General features: G+C 34.1%; 1 protein-coding gene across 1 annotated transcript; it reads left to right on the plus strand.

Moving 5' to 3' along the window:
• LOC107637965 lies at nt 19,892–20,537 on the plus strand. The gene is made up of 2 exons (XM_016341184.2): nt 19,892–20,331; nt 20,421–20,537. Exons 1-2 carry the CDS (start codon nt 19,942–19,944, stop codon nt 20,424–20,426), a joined length of 396 nt encoding a protein of 131 aa, XP_016196670.1. The 5' UTR covers nt 19,892–19,941; the 3' UTR covers nt 20,427–20,537.

Consider the following 21,409-nt stretch of genomic DNA (forward strand, 5'->3'; position numbering starts at 1 on the left):
CCAAAACTGTTCAGAAGCAAAAAGCTAATAGCCCCGCTCATCTAATTAAGACTGATCTTCATAGATGTTTTTGGAATTCATTGTATATTCTCTTTTTTTTATCATATTTGATTTTCAGTTGCTTGGGGACAAGCAACAATTTAAGTTTGGTGTTGTGATGAGCGGATAATTTATACGCTTTTTGGCATTAGTTTTAGTATGTTTTCAATAGATTTTAGTTAGTTTTTATTATATTTTTATTAGTTTTTATTTAAAATTCACTTTTCTAGACTTTACTATGAGTTTGTGTGTTTTTCTATGATTTCAGGTATTTTCTGGCTGAAATTGAGGGACCTGAGCAAAAATCTGATTCAGAGGCTGAAAAAGGACTGCAGATGCTATTGGATTCTGACCTCCCTGCACTTGAAGTGAATTTTCTGGAGCTACAGAATCCCAATTGGCACGCTCTCAATTGAGTTGGAAAGTAGACATCCTGGGCTTTCCAGAAATATATAATAGTCTATACTTTGTTCAAGATTTGATGGCCCAAACCGGCGTTCCAAGTCAGCTTAAGAATTTTGGCGTTTAACGCCAGAACTGGCATAAAAGCTGTAGTTAAACGCCCAAACTGGCACAAAAACTGGCGTTTAACTCCAAGAAAAGTCTCTACACATGAAAGCTTCAATGCTCAGCCCAATCACATGCCAAGTGGGCCCCGAAAGTGGATTTTTTACACTAAACACCCTAGCTTACTCATTTTCTATAACCCTAGGTCACTAGTTTACTATAAAAACTATTTTAGTAATTCATCTTGTACCTCATGACATTCTACACATTTCATATTGTATCTTCTACGGCATGAGTCTCTAAACCCCATTGTTGGGGGTGAGGAGCTCTGCTGTTCTTCATGAATTAATGCAATTACTACTGTTTTCCATTCTATCATACTTGCTTCTATTCTAAGATATTCATTCGCACTTCAACCTGATGAATGTGATGATCCGTGACACTCATCATCATTCTCACCTATGAACGCGTGCCTGACAACCACCTCCGTTCTACATGCAATCAAGCTTGAATGTGTATCTCTTGGGTTTCTAATCTAAGATTGGAACCTTCGTGGTATAGGCTAGAATTACTGGCAGTCATTCCTGAGATCCGGAAAGTCTAAACCTTGTCTGTGGTATTCCGAGTAGGATCTGGGAAGGGATGACTGTGACCCTTACTCACGTAAGGTATTACTTGGACGACCCAGTGCACTTGCTGGTTAGTTGTGCGGAGTTGCAAAAGTGTGATTGTAATTTCGTGCACTAGTATGCACCTATAGCTAATTATCTATTCGGTCATACCTTCCCTCCTAATTTTACTAAGCATCAAAAGGACAAGCTGAAAAGTGAGTCCAAATATTACATATGGGATGACCCTTATTTATGGAGGTATGGTGTTGACCAGATAATTAGAAGGTGTGTGCCCCAATCAGAATTCCAGTCCATTTTAGAGGCCTGCCACTCCTCTGAGAGTGGTGGCCATTTTGGTCCTCAAATGACAGCTAGAAAAATCTTAGATTTTGGATTCTGGTGGCCCACTCTTTTTAAAGATGCTACTGTTTTCTGTAAATCTTGTTTCCCATGCCAGAGGTTTGGTAATATATCCAAGAGGGATGAGATGCCCCAACAGCTTATGCTGTTCTATGAAATTTTTTATGTTTGGGGCAATGACTTCATGGGTCCATTTCCAAACTCTAATGGTTTCTTATATGTACTGTTAGCTGTAGATTATGTTTCCAAATGGGTGGAAGCAATTCCTACCCGTACTGATGATGCTAACACTGTTGTCTCTTTTGTTAGAAATCATATTATCTGTCGCTTTGGATCACCACGAGCAATCGTGAGTGATCAAGGCACTCACTTTTGTAACAGGAGATTAGCAGGTCTACTGAAGAAACACGGCATTGTTCACAAGGTGGCAACTGCTTACCACCCCCAGACTAATGGACAAGCCGAGGTGTCAAACAGAGAGATAAAGCGTATCCTGGAGAAGATTGTCAAGCCTCATAGAAAAGACTGGAGCACCAGGCTACAAGATGCGCTTTGGGCATATCGGACAGCGTACAAGACACCAATCGAGATGAGCCCCTTCCGCCTAGTTTATGGAAAGGCCTATCACCTCCCAGTAGAGGTAGAGCACAAAGCATTCTGGGCGGTAAGAGAAATCAACATGGGATTTGAGAAAGCCGGAGCTGAAAGGAAGCTGCAACTACAAGAATTAGAGAACCTTCGCCTAGAAGCATATGATAACTCCAAGCTGTACAAAGAGAAGATGAAGGCTGTACACGACAAGCATATCAAGAGAAGAGAGTTCAAACCTGGGGAGCTAGTTCTCCTCTACAACTCCAGACTGAGGCTCATGCCAGGCAAGCTGAGATCCAGATGGGAAGGTCCCTACAGAGTAGAGAAAGCAGAGCCATACGGAGTCTTTCACCTGAGTCATCCTTCAAGCTTCAAATTCATCAAGGTCAATGGAGATTGCTTAAAGCTGTATCATGGTGAGAAGATGAAGAACACCAAGGAGCTAGAGATCTTCCTCTTGGAAGATCCACCAATAGAAGAAGACTAAGCTTGTGGACCGTCCAACTTAAGGACGTTAAAGCAAAGTGCTAGGTGGGAGACAACCCACCATGGTACGATCTTTTATTTTTATTCTTAGCTTCATTTTATTTTGTTTTTCTCAGTATCCATTCATTGTGCGTGTCTGACGCGCACGCGTCGCATGCCACTTTTGCCCCATGCCCAGAGCGAACAGAGAGTTGTGCGTAAGCGTTGATGCCCTCGTGCGATTCACACAATCAATTGCACGCATAGGCGTGCCCGACGCTTACGCGTCACTATTCAATCTGTGCGATCCACGCGTATGCATGACGCACGCGTACGCGTCGTATGTGACGCAAAATTAAACTACCTCAGCGCCTGATTCCAAATCATCCCTCCCCAAATCCTAATTATCTTTCTACTATCATTCTTTCTTCTTTCTTCTTCTTCTTATTCTTCTTTCTTTTCTATCTTCTTCTTCCTCTTCTCATCTTACTTCTTTCCCACTCACATCTTCCATCACCTCTCTCTTTTCATCTTCTTCTCAAGGTTCTTTCTTCCTATCTTCTTTCTTTCCTTCTTACTATTTATCTCTTCTTTTTACATTCCTTTAATTGGTGTTAGAAATTTAAATAGGTGATTATTTTCTTCTATATTTTGCTTGTGGATATATTACGGAGTGATTTGACAATTAATATTAATTTTTGGGTTGCATGCATGTTTGGATTTCATACTTTCCCTAACATATTTTACATGCATACCAAGTGTTTGTGAAAAGCCCGTATGGCATTGTAAATTCTTCATTATTCTATTCTTCTACTCTACTGCCCGTTTTTCACAAAACCCTTGGAATCTTTTATTGATTAAATATAATTGTCAATACAAATATGATTGTTAGGCTGTTACATTTGATAATCAAATTGAGCTATTAATGCTTGATCTATGCTACTCATGCCTTTAACGGCATGCTGATAAACATCTTGCATCTAATTGCCTCAATATATCATGCTATATTTCCATTAATGTCCTAACTGCATGGAATCGTGACCATGTGTTTACGACATTCTTCTTACCTTAGCATTGATTATCACTTGTATTTTCCTCCTCCCGATTCTAGATATTGGATTTCGTGTCCCTTTCTCTTCTCCCTTTCAGGATGGCCACCAGGAAGGGTACAGAGAGAGCCTCTAACAAGCCACCGGCAAGGAGAGAAACAAAAAGAGCACCAGCTACGGAACCATCCTCAACATCAGTAACGTCATCCACAAAGCGAGTCAAGAGGATCATCAAGGTCGATGAAACCGAGAAAGCCTTTCCAGCAAGGGACACTGCGCGGTTCACTAACCGCTACTGTGAGCAGATGTTGCCCATCCTGGCTGAGTGGAACTACAACAATGAGCACCTACTCATCCTCCCTACCCACATTGTTGATTTTGTAGAGCCCCGCATTGAGCGCAGACAATGGGATTCTTACGGAGGTAGCCACGGCAGGTCAACCTCTCATGGGTAGTTGAATTCTACTCTAATTTTCACATGCTAGCCCTGCAGTCTGTCTATGTCCATCAGAAGCAAGTCCCTATATCTGAAGGGGCCATTCAGTGAGCTTTAGATCTCCCCCCTACTCCAGAAGGATTGGACGTATACCAAGAAGCCTCTTTCAAGCGCCAGACCTACCAATTTGACTGGGACGACGTCCTCAGAGTTATAGCACAACCTGGCAGCAGATGGATCCATGGATACCATCAATCCCGACCTAAGGGCATATTGGCTTCAACACTTACCTTGGAGGCTCGAGTGTGGGCATAAATTACGTCCCACTATGTCTTTTCGAGCACTCACGAGTCCTCCTTCACTACGGACATGGCTGTTCTTATCTGGTGTATCCTTACAGAGCAGCCTCTCAACTTACCAAGACACCTCCGGCAAGCCATGGGACACGTACAGATTGCTGGCAACCTACCTTTTCCCGCCTTGGTTTCAGATCTAGTCTCAGCAGCCGGAGTCTCCTACAGAGCTGGGGACACCAAGGCCATGATTCCGCGAGATGATCAGTATGTCCCCAACGAAAAGTACATCAGACCTTCAGCAGCCACTACCAGCTGGACTGTAGACCCGGCTAGAGATATTCCCTCTCCTTACACATCACAAGCACCCTCAACAAATCAGCTGCTCCTTTAGATACTTCAGAGGTTGGCCCGGCTAGACCGGCAGGCAAAGCGAATGGAGCGCCGTAACAAGCGCTGATTTACATACCTCAAGGAGCTGATTGTTGGCAATCACCCACATGAAGAAGAACTAGACACTCCAGACTCCGCTTCACCTACCAGCACCGGGAGCCATGACAACCCCGACTGTGGAGATGCAGTTACCAGCCCCCCTTTGTTCCTGACTGATGGAACCGAGGACGGTGCCAAGCTTTAAGTGTGGGGAGGTTGATCAGTACCTGACTTCCAGAGGTAATTACTTTTTCTTAACACCAATAGGTTATATTTTTTTTTCTTTTGTTAGATAGGATAGATTGCATCGTAATAAGTGTTTGCATGTATGTTCTACTTGGTTGAAAAATAATAATTTTCTTTTCAAGACCCTATTTTTGAAAATTTAACAAATTTAAATTTAAATTCTATGTTAAACTTGTCTGAAGATTGTAATTTGGAACATGGTATAGAGCTAGAACACACAACCTAGTGAGATTTTGAGCCTAATTGTATGGTTACATGATTTAACCATTATTTTTATTCTTGTGTGTTTTCTCTCCTCTATGATTGCAATCTATGGTTTGTTCCATTCTATATGTCCATTGTTTAATGTATTCATGCATATGTATGATTAAGGCCATCATTTGTTATCAGCTCACTATCCCAAATGCCTACCATTCTAATTACCTTTGTTCACCACTTTGAGCCTTCTCTATTCCCTTTTGTTCTTTATGTTACCACATCACTAGCCTTAAGTGGAAAAATAATGAACTACCCCAATTGAATCTTTGGTTAGCTTAAGATAAAGATTGTGTGTCAAATTAAGTATGGAAAACTATGGAAACTATGGTTAATAAGAATGTATGCTGCTTAACTGATAAATATTAAGAATTTGAATGCTACTCATGTGAAGTTATGAAAACAAAATGCATTGATGTTATAATGCTTTCAAAAAAATTTGAAAAAAAAAATCCAAATTTAGGGGAATGAAAGCACCTCAAATGTTAAGCTCAATAAAAAGATCAATGCATATGAGATAAAATAAGAAGAACATTTAAATACATGAGTAGGTGAAAAACACAAAAGTGAGACTATGGATAGTTAGACATGATTTTAGAAGCATAGGGAATGTGTGTGTGTTAGGTGAGAACTTAGGCTAGTCAAAGATTCATATTATAGCTCACTTGGCCATACATATATCCTCACCCTTACGTTAGCCCCATTACAACCTTGAAAAGACCTCATGATGTCTGCATTGGTGCATTAAACATTTGTTGATTGGTTAGATGAAGAACAAAGTTTTAGAAAGCATGACTAGAGAAGAGTAGAGTGATCAACTCTAGACACTTGAGAGATTAGAGCGCATATACACTACCAGTGAGGGTTCAATGCTTGATTCTATGTTCCCTGCTTTTATGAGCTATCTTCTTACAAGTTCCCTTGTTTTTATTGTATGATTTGAATTGGTGAAATTTGATTTATATTTGTCTTGGAGAACTTGTTTATTTTTAACCAAGTAGACAGAAACATCTTAGCATATAGTTGCATTCATACATAGGTTGCATTTCATGAGTCTTACCTTCCCCTATTCATTCTTTTTGTCTCCTTGAGCTTAGCATGAGGACATGCTAATGTTTAAGTGTGGGGAGATTAATAAACCACTATTTTATGGTTTATCTTGTGCTAAATTGAGTGGTTTATGTCAAGTCTTTGCACACTTATTCATATGATTTGCATGATCTTACAATTCCTTCCCAATTTTATTCTATGATTGAAAACTTGCTTCCTAGACCTTTAAATTGCATACTTTTTTAACTCCTCTTTATACCATTCGATGCCGTGATCTGTGTGTTCAGTGTTTTCAGGCTTTATAGGGCAGGAATGGCTTAGAGGATGGAAAAGAAGCTTGCAAAAATGGAAGGAACACAAGAATTAAAGGAGACAACCAGCGAACATCGACGCGCACGCATGGTTCACGTGTGCGCGTGATCTGGAGATTTTCACAGCGACGCGTGTGCGTACCTGATGCTTACGCGTGGAAGCGAGATTGCACAGCGATGCGTGCGCGTACCTGACACGTACGTGTGACACGCAAAAAGGACCATCGACGCGTACGCGTGACATACGCTACCTGCAGAAATCGCAGAAAATGCTGGGGCAATTTTGGGCTGAGTTTGGACCCAGTTTTTAGCCCAGAAACACAGACTAGATCCATAGGACAAGCAGAGACTCAAGACACATTCACATTACGCATAACTTTAGTTTTGTTTTGAATCTTAGAGAGATTACTACTCCTTCCTCTAGGGTTCTTCGTATTCATAGTTTTTAGAGTTTCATGCTCTTGATTTGGATATTGAGAAGAGTCACTACCTCCGTTGAAGTTTACATCATTCTAGTTTGTTTCCTTATTCCTTTACTTTTTATTGCCCATTAACCTTGTTCAGATAGATATGTTCAATTTTGGGATTTATTAATGTAAAGTACTATTTTTATTCTTAATTAATTTCCAGTTGTTATTTAACTTACCATGTCTTCTTCTTATTCCCTTTATATGCCTGTGAACATTGTATTCATTTCAATGGAGTAGACTCCCAACTTGACTTGGGAGTTGATTAAAAGGAGACCCTTGAGTTGGAATACTCAAGTGTTAATTTTAATTGGAAGTTGTTAGCTAACTCTCTAGTCTCTAACTCTAATCCTTCCTTAGGAGAGGATTAGGACTTGAGGATAGAGTTGGTTAGTTAGTTACTTGACTTTCCTTTATTCATAAGGGATGACTAAGTAGAATAACAACCTTTTACTATTGCACTTGGGAAAATCCAACAAGGATAGAAATTCTAATTAATCTTCTCCTAATCAAAGCTTTTATTTGAATTATATAAATTCTCTCGTTAATTTCCATTGCTTCAATTTACAATCATTTATTTTTCTGCTCTCCAAACCCTTAAAATTTCTCGAAAAACTTCTGATCAATAAAATAGCACTGTTTTGTCAACTTGTTAGGAGATGGCCTGGGATTTCTACTCTCAGTATTTTGTTCTAAATTCTGTGACAACTCTTTTCTAAATTGAAAAGCGGATTTTAGTCTGTTGAGAACTATACTTGCAACGCTGTTTTCTCTATAAATTCTTAATCAGCAATTTTCTGCCGCGTCAGTACGCGGATGATTATTTTTATCCTTAAGTGGATGGTTATTTTTACTAAGGGTGAGTGGCGTGTGGCAAGCAAGTAGCGACGGTGAAATGGGATGATTATTGATGAAGGTGGATTGGCTGCCGGTTGAAAAAGAAAAGAGTATGGGAGTAAAATGCTTTAGTAAATTAGAATTTCAGATGATTTTTTTTTAAATAACTAATTGGATTTTTTTAAAATTTGAAATTTGAAATTGAAGAATTTGAAATTTTATGTGAAATAATTGAATGAGAATTTTTGAATTTATTTTTTATTTCTATTAGACTAAATAACTAACCCATTGTATACATTGTCAAGATTTTTCATTGCCTCCCCAACAGGATTCATATATATTACAATTTTAACATAAAATAATTATTTCTCACATACACTTATTACATGAATAGTAAATTAATATCCTAAAATTTGATATTATTGAATAATTATATATAATAATATTTTACTATATCAATGCATTAAAATTAAAATGTGTAATATTTATAGTATCTTCTAACTAGACGACAATGAGCAGGCTTGTTCAATTTCGTGCCGATCAAGAATATAGCTATGGTGCTATGTACGAATGACCTTAGTTCCTACATTAAATTATAAGGTATACCAATTTTGATGATTCTTTACTCATAAGCTTATTTTGTGATTGATTTCATTTTATTTGAAATTTATTTTATTTTATTCTTCTCATGCAAAGGAAGTAATACATGATGGGCAGATCAATAGAGAATGTTGGATCTGAGTTCGAAGATTTTGAGACAGTGGTGATACTATTTTACTTCAAGATCCTAAAGAAGATTCATGCATCATGATTTGATGAAAAGATAAAAACAACATATCTTTTCGCTAACGACTACGAATTTCAATTTTTAAAGATTGTACGTAAAGATTGTGTTGCGAAATCCCTTATAAAATTAAATAAAATGTGTGTTAGTCTTTTTTTTGTTAATATGTAATACCAATATCTCAACTCTAAAGCTATAAATAAAAAGTCAAGTCATATAGATACATTCTTATAGTATGTATTAAAGTTAACAAAAATAATACAAATATACAGTGAAGAAGTGGAACTTACTGAAATGATTGGATTTAAAATTTATTCTAAATTTTTTGTAATTTGTTCTTTCATATAGATACATTCTTTGTATGAGAAATACATGTAGATATGAAAAAAATCTTTGCCTAAATCATAAAAATTTTCTTTTTCCATTCCCGAACCATATGTCCATCATCAACTAACTAAAGATGCTTTCCAATTTTATATGAATACTTAACATAAATTTTAATTTTAGCTTTTATTATTTAAATATATTTTTATACATTTACTTATTTTTATTCCTTCTTTTCTCCAACAATTCCACCACCACCACCAGTCCACCACAGCTAACAACGCCGCCACTACCATTGCTATCACTGGTGCTGCTGCTACCACCCTCACCATATTTATCTTAATCATCAAAAGATAAATTTTGTTGAAAGAAAGAGATGGATCTAAAGGTAATGCTTGAGAAATTGAATCGCAAGGACACCTTCAACTGCAAGACATCTTGAATTCAAAAGAAAAACATAAGTTATATGTACATTGCCCCAACTATTCTAGTTTATCATAAAAGTAATAAGAAATTTTTTGTATACAAACATGTTGTGTATAGCAAACAAATTAAAAGAAAATGTAATTACCTACTCAAGAATCATAATAAAAAGTTTTGGTACTTTATTGACTTGATTTGATATTGTCATGGTTGTTATCACCACCTGTGCATATGAAATTGAAAAACCATCGAAATAAGTAATGATTTTTGGCATGGCATTGGCAAGAGAAAGGAGCCATTGTTAGCACTAAAGCTATTTAGAGAATACATAAGATTAACAAATTATATAATGTCTCAAAGTTTTCAATCATCCTATTTATAATGGTTTTACAGAATAGAAATTGACATTATTCATGGTAAATATGGAAAGACAATAAACAAAATTTTAGAATAAATTTTCAAGTCAAAATGCATTAAATGAGAATATTTTCTTTATCATGGGGCACGACTTTTATAAAATTTAGTGTAAAAAATGAACAAGTTGAATAATAGTAATTAATGTCCTGCTTTATATTAAATTCCACCCTTTAAATTTCACCCTTTATACTTTTTTTTCTTTCAATTGGATTCCTACATTTCTATTAGTTTTATAATTAAGTCCTTCATAGTGTAAAAAATAATAGAATTAACTAAATATTTTTTTGCAAATTGAAGGTATTTATAATTAAAAACTTAACTAGATATTTGACTACATGTATCTTGGGAGAAATATTTTGTTAATTTTAACCTTTTTTATATGAAAAGGATCTAATTACAAAATTAAAAGTATTATAGGACTCAATTAAAAAATATATATATAGAGACCTAATTGAAAATTTAATGAAACTATAGGGACCAAAAAATAATCAAACCTATTGTATATTAGTATTATTGCATTCTATCCATCATGAAAAAAAATAGTTTCTTTTGTCTGGTTTAAAATCTTGGCTTGTTTAGGTGAGTTTTTGAGGGAAAAAAAATCGAGTTGTTTTTTTTTAAAAAGGGTAAAAGTAATTTTATGTTTGGATATCTCATGCAAAAATACATTTTTATCTATCAATTATGTTTAGACACAATAATATAAAATTACTTTTTGTTTATTTATTATGTAAAATAAATCTTTTTTAAGAAAAAATATCTTTTTAAAAATATGTAAATTGTGCTTGTTTGGGTGTCATTAAATAGATAAAAAAAATTTATTGAAAAAGATTTTTTAGCTATTTGATAAATTTTTAATAGTAAAAGTAAAAGTATTAAAAAAATATCTTTTTTGAAAAATTATAATTTACATTTTTTAAAAAAAATCTTTTTTCCTTTAAAAAAAATATTTTTCACATATAAATAAACAAAAAAATAATTTTATATTGTTGTACCCAAACATAATTGATAGATAAAAAAATCCTTTTGTATGAGATATCCAAACATAAAATTAATTTTATTTTTTTCAAAAATCTTTTTAAAAAAAACTCGAAAAAATATAATTTTTTAGACTAGTTATTTAGGGGATTACATTATTTATCATGTAATATTTTAATATAAAATACTTATTTTTGTTTTTTTTTTCTAAAATTTAAAAAACTTTAGTTTTAGCTTCTGTAGTTAATTTGTTCCGTTAAGTATTTGATGTAACACGTTAAATAGTATTTAACAAAAGTGCTCCAATCCAATTTAAATTAAAAATCGATTAAAATCGCACTAATTTAAATTATATCATATTTCATTTTTTAACAAATTAAACTACATAGATTAGATTGGATTTTATATTCACTTCTCAAAACTAAACCAATTCAAAAACTGTGATATAATATTATTATTTTATTTTTAAATTTAAACTGAACATATAATATATATAATTTGTTATCTATTTTTATCTTATTTATATATTATTATTTGAATTTTTTTCTGAAATAAAATAAAAAAATTATTATTTTTCTAAACACGATTTTTGAACTTTAATTCCCCAAATACGGTTTTTTTTAGAGCAAGCTCGCTGGCGACGGCGAACTCTACTCAAATTTTTAAAAACCCGTGTTTTTAATCCATATCATTGTCTCCAAAATAGTATATAGATCTCCAAACAGTATATAGGAGTATACAAAAATACACCGACAATAAACATGGCTTCTTCAAGGATTTTTTTTAATTATAAATTTTAAAAAAACAAGCCATATTTAACAATGGCAACCATTATCATCGTCTCTAAAAATACACAGGTACACTGGAATAAGCAATATTTAACAAGGATTTTTTTTATTTTAAATTAAAAAAATAACTATTTCCCAAAAATAAAATCCGACTTATTCCTGTGTACTCTCATGTACTATGGAGACGATGAAAATGGTTACCATTGTTAACTTTCTAACTCAATCTAATATATGTAAGACCCCAAATTTTAAAAATTTAAACTATTTATGATTTATTTTATTTATTTGAGAATATATTTTCAAAAGTTTTTATATTGAGTACTTTTTTATTATTGATTTAAAGTTTTAGTGATCAAAAAAATAATGAGAGTTTTATCTGCTTTAATTTGAATAATTAGATTTTGAATTTTATTTTATGATTTAAAGAAAATTAATTCAATTATCTCTAGTTATTGAATTAGAGTATTTATTTGAAAATAAATTTGTAAATTGATAATTAATATAGTATTTTTATAAATATTAGTGTTGGATTAAAATTAGTTTTAATTACTCTATTACCCTAATTTTATTAAAATTACTAAAACTACCCAAAATCCCCAATTTCATACACAAAATCCTAATTTTGTCCTAAATCTAACCCTAACCTAACTGCCTCACCGCCTCACCTCTCTCACCACCCCAAACATACACACGGCACACAAACACACACACAACACCACGCACCCACACATAGCAGAAGAGAAGAGAGAAAGAAAGAAATGACACAGAGAAGGAGAATCAGAGTTGTTGGAGAAGAGAGAAGCAGAGCAAGACAGTGCCGGCGCCGTGGGTCTCGTGATGACAAGTCATCCTAGCCCATTTTAGCTAGTCTTTTTCTTTTGTTTTCATTAGAATTATGCACTTTCTTAAGCTACAAGCAAGCTAATTGAGTAGATTTTCATGTTTCCCTTGATTGAACCAACCATATGTGAATTCATACCATTTCATGAGGTTTTAAGCTATAATTGTTGCATATTGTGGAAGATTGAATACCTCATGATTTTGAGCAAAACTTTGATTAGTTTGGTTGATCAATGATAGGTGAAGAAGGCTTGGAGAAAGGTTGAAGCAAAGAGGAATGGCTAGGAGTGAAGAGAGGACAATGGAATAAGTGAAAATTGAACCGGGTTGCATGAAGTTAGCCCCAACGTTAGCCCCCTAACTTGGAGGCTAACGTTGGAACCTGAAAATTCTCCCCTGGGCTCCAAAAGTTTGCGCCAACGTTAGCCCCTAACTTTGAGGCTAACGTTGGCACATGAACAAATAAAAAGGAAAATGAAATTAAGAACCAATTGATTACATGTATCAGAAAGGGAAAATGGAAATCGAACATATCTCCAATTGAGAAGACAAATCCTTCAGCTGGATTAAATTATCCTGCAAGAATTTATATACATATATTGAAGGATATTGGTGTTTGGATCATTTCAAAGGTTGTGTTGCATCATTCACATTCGTGTTGTTTAAATCAAGCAAAGGTGCTTAAACAACACAGGGAATTCAACATGTCTGTACGATGTACAATAGAGAATAGTGAGAAAGCCGAAATCAGATCAAGAAAAATATACCAATCATTTGTCCAGCAGCAGAGGTCATCGTGAAATAAGTTTTATTGAAAAAGATGTGAGAAATTACATCACGAGAGAAGTGCAGAATGTTTCAGAACTAGAGGGTGCAAAAGAATTTGGGAAATACTTATTAAGAATGAAAGAAAAGAATCATAATTTATTTTTGAGCTTGAACTTGAGGTTGATCAGTCAATTAAGCTTGCTTTTTGGGCCGACGCAAGAAGCAGGATTGTCCGTGAGTATTTTGGAGATGTTATTTCATTTGATACCACTTACAATACAAATAGGTAATATGTTGTTCTGGTTTATGTGTATTTTGAAATCACTTTCGGTGTATATAGAGAATCTTTTGGTGTATCAATGATTTTGTTTCTGTGTCGTTGTATTTCAGGTATAATCTAGTTTTTAGTTCTTTTGTTAGGGTGAATCACCATGGTCAGTAAATAATTCTGGGATGTGCTTTGATGAAAAACGAGGATACTCAATCATTCAAATGGTTATTTAAATGTTGGCCTCGTTGCATGGGAGAAAATACTCCGAAAGGCATTCTTACCGATCAAGGCACATCGATGCAAAGGGCTATTAAGGCTTGTATTCCCACAACACCGGTAGTGTATTTGGCATATCATGAAGAAGATCTCAAGTAAACTAAATGGCTACAAGTGACACAAAGAAATTAAAACACGAGATGAGTCATGTTGTTTGGAACTTTTTTTCGGACATCCTCTTGGGTACAATAAGTGGCTTTCAGGTAATGTTGTCTTTATTAGAATTAACTGATGATGTTAATTTTAGTGTGTGAATATTTATGTGTTTTGCTTGTGCAGTAAAGGTGTCAAACTGTATGTTTTTTAGTATATTTTAGTTCTGATTTAGGTGTTTTTTCAAAGCTTTTCGAATATTGTTATTTATGGGTTCTAGTTTATCTTGATCACCATTTCTGGCTCGGGATGAGAAGGACTCAAAGGAAAAAAAGTGTGCATACTTTTTTTAACAAGTTTATTATGCACAACAACTCACTTATCCAATTTGTCAGGCAGTATGATAATTGTCTAGGAAGTAAAGAGAGAGAGAATCGGATGCTGCAGATTTTTATGTCGCCATACCGTGTGAAACAAATTCCTCAATAGAAGCTCAATTTCAACATGTTTATACTCATGAGAAGTTCAGGAAAGTCCAAGCACAATTCAAAGAAAAGGTGAATTTCATCACAAGATCAACGCACTCTGCTCTAAGTTATACGGTATATGAAGTTGTAGAACATATTTCTAATAGCATATTTCTTTTCTAATATGTGCTCTTTAATGCCCTTATTAGGAAGTTGAGCACATGACCACCCCAATTTCGTTGACATATGGCGTCCACGTGAAGAATGGGCGGCATGTGAACTGGAGAAAGTTTGTTTACCGCTGTCGGCAACAAGAAGAACATCTAAATGTCTAGGATGAATGTCCTCTTGAATTTCATCTAATTTTTCTCCCTATCGACATCCATCTCCATCATAGAGGTTGATAATTGTGACAAGGTCTTGCCTTGGAAGCTTCTAACAACTTTCTTATTCTCCTCACTAAGTTCTTGAAAGTTAATTTTGGCTGGATAGAGTGGCCCTACAAAAGCAGCAAAAAATATTTCAATGACACAGAAATAATTTGATAATACACCAAAATTTGATTCACAGAATATATTAGGAAATTGATTTTTACCAGATATACTCAACCCAAGGACAGTTGCTATATTTTCTTGGGTGATGTTGATTATACCATACCGTGTGTACAGTCTATTATGGGACAAATCAAATGAATATGCTAATTGTTTCAATAACTTATGTGGCACATTCATGGCAGGGATATTCATCAAACCACCAAATCTCAGTTCTCGAACAATTGCTTTCTTGTTCTTGCTCATGTTTTGAAATTTTTTATGAATTGATCTTGTGGAGCATCTCAAATCATGATTTTTCTGTAAATAAATTAGATTTATTCAAAGTAAATTGCGTTATTCAAATATATATATGCTTACATTATATTTTGGTGCTACTTTTGGTGCCAATTTTTCTGTAAGAAATACAAAAAGGGTTAATACACCGAAAGAGAAACCAAATACACCAAAACACAAACCAAACACACCGCTATATTGATTTTTTTTTTTTTACATCATACAATGTGAGATAAAAAAGATATGCAACTCAATCAAACATACTTAAAATGATAGGAGAAGCACTACAACAAAATTCTATGGGTTGTTACAACAAATTGATGAATAAAATTCCTTAAAAATAGACAAAACCAGTTGCAAATCACTCAAATATGTACATAATAACATCAGAAGCATCAAGAACAATATTCTGTTGTGTAGTTATAGCATAAAAAGTACAACAACACCAAGTATACCTTAATTCTGATGAAATACATGGAAAGACAAGCCAAATACACCGAAAGAGAAATCAAATACACCAAAACATCACAAACATGAATACAATGATACCAGAAGCACTACAGACAAACTCATTTCGAAACATGCAAAACTCAAACATGCACAATTAAAACACATTCAAATCCCTCAAACACATGCAAATATAAGTTAAACTACACAAGAAATACTATGTAACATTTTTACACCGACCTAACACAGTTATCACCAAATGAAGCGTATATGAGAACAGTAATACATACTTCAACGCAAGAACACAAAATGAATCTACTAAATAAACAGAAATATGACTATATAGCATTTTGCGATCAAAATGAGAAAGAGAAAAGTGAGAAAACTACAAGATTAGTGAACATTACCTTCAATAATTGTTCGTCTTTGCTTTCTGTCTTTGTTGGTGAAGATTTCGAATTCAACTTTGAAACTTCTTTGACTTTTCGTGACGATTTTTAGAGATTTTGATCCTTATTTAAATTTTGAGCGTTGTGGTTTTGATCGAGGGAGAAGAACCATTTTTCATAATGACATTTGCACTATTCGATAGTTGGGCAAGCCGTGTTTACACGCACTCTAACCTGAGGGTTGTTTTTGTTGGGTTTGGACAAACTTGTTTAGACTTATTTGTCAAAAAGACTTGTATATATAGCAGATCTATTTATTTTGGTTACCAACCGCTCCTAATAATATCAACCCTAAGCCTAATATCTCTTTTTAAACTAAAGATTTACACGCAAATTTATTAAAAAGGGAACTCTAGAGGTATTCATGGTTTTTTTTTTTTTTACTTTTTTGCATTTGCGGTGAGTTGGGTTGGGTTATAGATCTTTTTAAACACAAATGAGTTAAAGAGAGTCAAATACCGAATAGGCCGATAGACCTTGGGCTTGGCAACCATTATATAGATCCACCAAAATTAAACCCAAACCCAGAACCATTATGGCGACATAGGCTTTTTTTAGTACTTATTTGGGCGCCATTATTTTGATAAAAAAATTTTTTTTCAATGAAAAAATATCTTTTTTTAGTTTTTAGCGTATTTGACAAATTTCTAGCAGTAAAAGTAAAAGCACTAGAAAAATAATAAAAAAAACATCTTTTTTGAGAGGCTGTAATTTATATCTTTTTTTAAAAGATCTTTTTCCTTAAAAAAAGATGTTTTTCATGTAATAAATAAACAAAAAAGTACTTCTATATTGTTATACCCAAACATAATTTATTGATAAAAAAATCTTTTTGTATGATATATCCAAACATAAAATTACTTTTATTTATTTTAAAAAAATCTTTTAAAAAAAGATAACTCGAAAAAATATAATTTTTTAGACTAGTTATTTAGGGGATTACATTATTTATCATGTAATATTTTAATATAAAATACTTATTTTTGTTTTTTTTTTCTAAAATTTAAAAAACTTTAGTTTTAGCTTCTGTAGTTAATTTGTTCCGTTAAGTATTTGATGTAACACGTTAAATAGTAATGTGACCAGCTGCAATGTTAACCTGGCAAGATGTACTATATAAATATTTAACAAAAGCGCTCGTCCAATCCAATTTAAATTGAAAATAGATTAAAATTGCACTAATTTAAATTAGATCATATTTCATTTTTAACAAATTAAACTATATAAATTAGATCAGATTTTATATTCACTTCTCAAAACTAAACCAATTTAAAAAATGTGATATAATATTATTATTTTATTTTTAAATTTAAACTGAACATATAATATATATAATTTGTTATCTATTTTTATCTTATTTATATATTATTATTTGAATTTTTTTCTGAAATAAAATAAAAAAATTATTATTTTTCTAAACACGATTTTTGAACTTTAATTCCCCAAATACGGTTTTTTTTAGAGCAAGCTCGCTGGCGACGGCGAACTCTACTCAAATTTTTAAAAACCCGTGTTTTTAATCCATATCATTGTCTCCAAAATAGTATATAGATCTCCAAACAGTATATAGGAGTATACAAAAATACACGGACAATAAACATGGCTTCTTCAAGGATTTTTTTTAATTATAAATTTTAAAAAAACAAGCCATATTTAACAATGGCAACCATTATCATCGTCTCTAAAAATACACAGGTACACTGGAATAAGCAATATTTAACAAGGATTTTTTTTATTTTAAATTAAAAAAATAACTATTTCCCAAAAATAAAATCCGACTTATTCCTGTGTACTCTCATGTACTATGGAGACGATGAAAATGGTTACCATTGTTAACTTTCTAACTCAATCTAATATATGTAAGACCCCAAATTTTAAAAATTTAAACTATTTATGATTTATTTTATTTATTTGAGAATATATTTTCAAAAGTTTTTATATTGAGTACTTTTTTATTATTGATTTAAAGTTTTAGTGATCAAAAAAATAATGAGAGTTTTATCTGCTTTAATTTGAATAATTAGATTTTGAATTTTATTTTATGATTTAAAGAAAATTAATTCAATTATCTCTAGTTATTGAATTAGAGTATTTATTTGAAAATAAATTTGTAAATTGATAATTAATATAGTATTTTTATAAATATTAGTGTTGGATTAAAATTAGTTTTAATTACTCTATTACCCTAATTTTATTAAAATTACTAAAACTACCCAAAATTCCCAATTTCATACACAAAATTCTAATTTTGTCCTAAATCTAACCCTAACCTAACTGCCTCACCGCCTCACCTCTCTCACCACCCCAAACATACACACGGCACACAAACACACACACAACACCACGCACCCACACATAGCAGAAGAGAAGAGAGAAAGAAAGAAATGACACAGAGAAGGAGAATCAGAGTTGTTGGAGAAGAGAGAAGCAGAGCAAGACAGTGCCGGCGCCGTGGGTCTCGTGATGACAAGTCATCCTAGCCCATTTTAGCTAGTCTTTTTCTTTTGTTTTCATTAGAATTATGCACTTTCTTAAGCTACAAGCAAGCTAATTGAGTAGATTTTCATGTTTCCCTTGATTGAACCAACCATATGTGAATTCATGCCATTTCATGAGGTTTTGATTTATATTTGTTGCCTATTGTGGAAGATTGAATACTTAGACCCCTAACGTTGGCGCCAACGTCCACACCAGAAGGATGTGGTTTGCTGATATGAAAAGTTAGGGTCAAAGTTAGACCCCTAACTTTGACCCTAACGTTGAAGACCAACGTTGGCTAACTTCATTTCCGGTTCAATTGGTTCACTTCGGTTCTTCTTCAATCTTCAAGAGCAATCAACCAAGGCCTCTTTCAACCCAATTCCATCAAGAACAAAGGCCCAACTCAAGGCTTGAAGATCATTTTGGAAAGTGTATAAATAGGATAGAATTCAATTTGTTTGGGGAGCTTTTTTTTTGGAGAGTTTTCTTTTAGAGCTTTCCTTTTAGAATTTTCATAAGAGTTTTTGGGAAGCTTTTGTCACTGAGTGAACTTTAATTTCTTGTTTTCATTTGCTTTCAATTTCATTTTACTTTTGTCTTGGATCTTGGATTGGAGAATTGAAGAAATTCTGTTTCAATCTCAATCTTGGATCTCTCTGCTTTATTTACTGAATTTCATTTCCGGTTTATTGTTCTTCATCTCTTTTCTTTGCAATTTACAATTTCCTTGCTATTGTTCTTGTTGGATCTAGGAAGGCATTGAGATCTAGACTTGGTTTTCTAGTCTCTGGGTCCTGAGATCTAAATTCTCATTTCAATTCTCTGTTTAATGCTTTCATTGTTCATTTACTTTGCTGTTATAAGATCCGGTTCAATCCCAACTCCCTTTTCCTCTTCTGTTTGATGCAATTTAGTTTTCCCTTGTTTAAATTCTGCAAATCCTCATCCCAATCCCCTTTACTTTTCAAGCAATTTACATTTCTTGCACTTTAAGATTCTGCAATTTACATTTCTTGCACTTTAAGTTTCTGTCATTTAATTTCTTGTCCTTTAAGTTTCAGCAATTTACTTTCCCGCTCTCTTTAATTTCATGCAATTTACATTCTGCAAATCACAAATCACCCAACCAACACTTGATTCGCTTGACTAAATCAACCACTAAACTAAGATTGCTCAATCCTTCAATCCCTGTGGGATCGACCGCACTTCCGTGAGTTTTTATTACTTGATACGACCCGGTACACTTGCCGGTTAGTTTTGGGTGTTTTGGTAGAAATTCGTTTCTCATCAAAATATCTCATCATCTCGCCACCGCTGTTGACGCTGCTGTGGACTGCAAAACCGCCGCCGCTTCCACTGATGAAGAGGAGAGAAGGGGACACCGTTGAACAAACCGTGCAAGAGAGGGAGCTGCCTTCCGCGCGTCGCCATCATCGAGTTCGAGGCGAAGAGGAGGAGCGCGAGCGGGAGGAAGAAGCCGTCGCCGTCGACGTTCGTGCTTCGTCGTCGCTGCCATTCGTGAACCAAACGATGTCGCCATCAGAAGCTCCTGCCACCGCCAAGAATCTCGTCACTGTCAGATCCATCGCATCGCCGTTGGGGGCATCGAAGGGGGAGAAGAAGCTGATTTTGTTACACCCGCTTCTGGAGGGGGAACCAGCTGTGCCACCGCGCCTCTGTCACTATGAAATGCTGCTGCCGTTGCCGAGATCTACTACCGCTCTGTTTCTATGTTTTTTCTTTGTTACAGTAAGCCTTTTTGTTCCGAAACCCTCACAACAAGTGTATATGCGTTATGTTATGTTTTTTGTGAAAATTCTGAGGTTTTGGTAATGTAGGATTGATTTCTGGTTGTTGCATGTCGCGTTTGGGGTTACCGCTGTTGCTGTGAGGGTGGAATAGGCTGTGGCTGTGACTGCTGAGGGTATAGGCCGAGAGGAAACTGAATTTGTCACGTAATTAAGTCGCGTATGAAGTAGGGGGCGATTTCTTAAACTTAATCCACTACTAAGAATTGTTTTAAGTCGATATTAATAGTGAAATATATTTTTATGATTTTGCAAGTTTTATAAATTGAATTGAGTTGCCTGGAATGAATATAAATGCTAGTTTGAATGGTTTATTAATTGATTGGAAATGTTTAGTTGACTTTTGTACTTGATTTAAGGTTATTATGATGATGATTGAATTGCGACTGTTTCTAATTATTAAGTTGGAAAGTCGATTTGATTAAATACTATGTAAAATGATTTTCTTGCTTCGAGGTTAATTTGATATTGAGAATGAATTCGCATTTGAAACGATCTGAGATATTGGGAATGAATTTTATTGATTTATCAAAAATGATTTCTGATATTGGAACTAGTCTGAGTTATTAGAAATGGTTGAAAAGTAGTTGAGAATAGTTCGGTTGGGACCCGAAAAGTGTGGCAAAGTCCGAGTTTTAGGGGAGATGCTGTCGGAATTTTATTATTAAGTACATGAAGTCGTCGTAATACCTCCTGCTACTAGAGTGGCACAACCGGAAGCATGACATTATGATAGTGAGGGTGTTACATTATGGTATCAGAGCGGTCTTTCTTGTAGAGTTTGAGGAATGGACTGACTATGCTTCAATTGCATACTCTGAGCGTCTGTGATGTAATAAGTCTTGTCCTGATGACGAGTGTAAACCCCGCAAATTAGCAAATAATTAGCCAATAAATTAAATTTTAATGATGAGGAAGATTAGAAATAAAAATCTTATATTAAAATAGGATAAGACTCTTTAAAACGAGAATTTTGACACTAATTTCGAAGAATTTGGCCCAATATTGGACCGAACGAA

The sequence above is a fragment of the Arachis ipaensis genome, chromosome B04 (genome assembly GCF_000816755.2).
Source record: "Arachis ipaensis cultivar K30076 chromosome B04, Araip1.1, whole genome shotgun sequence".
In the NCBI taxonomy this organism is placed as follows: domain Eukaryota; kingdom Viridiplantae; phylum Streptophyta; class Magnoliopsida; order Fabales; family Fabaceae; genus Arachis; species Arachis ipaensis.

What these genes read in the sequence shown, in the direction of transcription:
- LOC107637965 (XM_016341184.2), top strand. Translation starts at nt 19,942, where the DNA reads ATGAAGAGGAGAGAAGGGGACACCGTTGAACAAACCGTGCAAGAGAGG.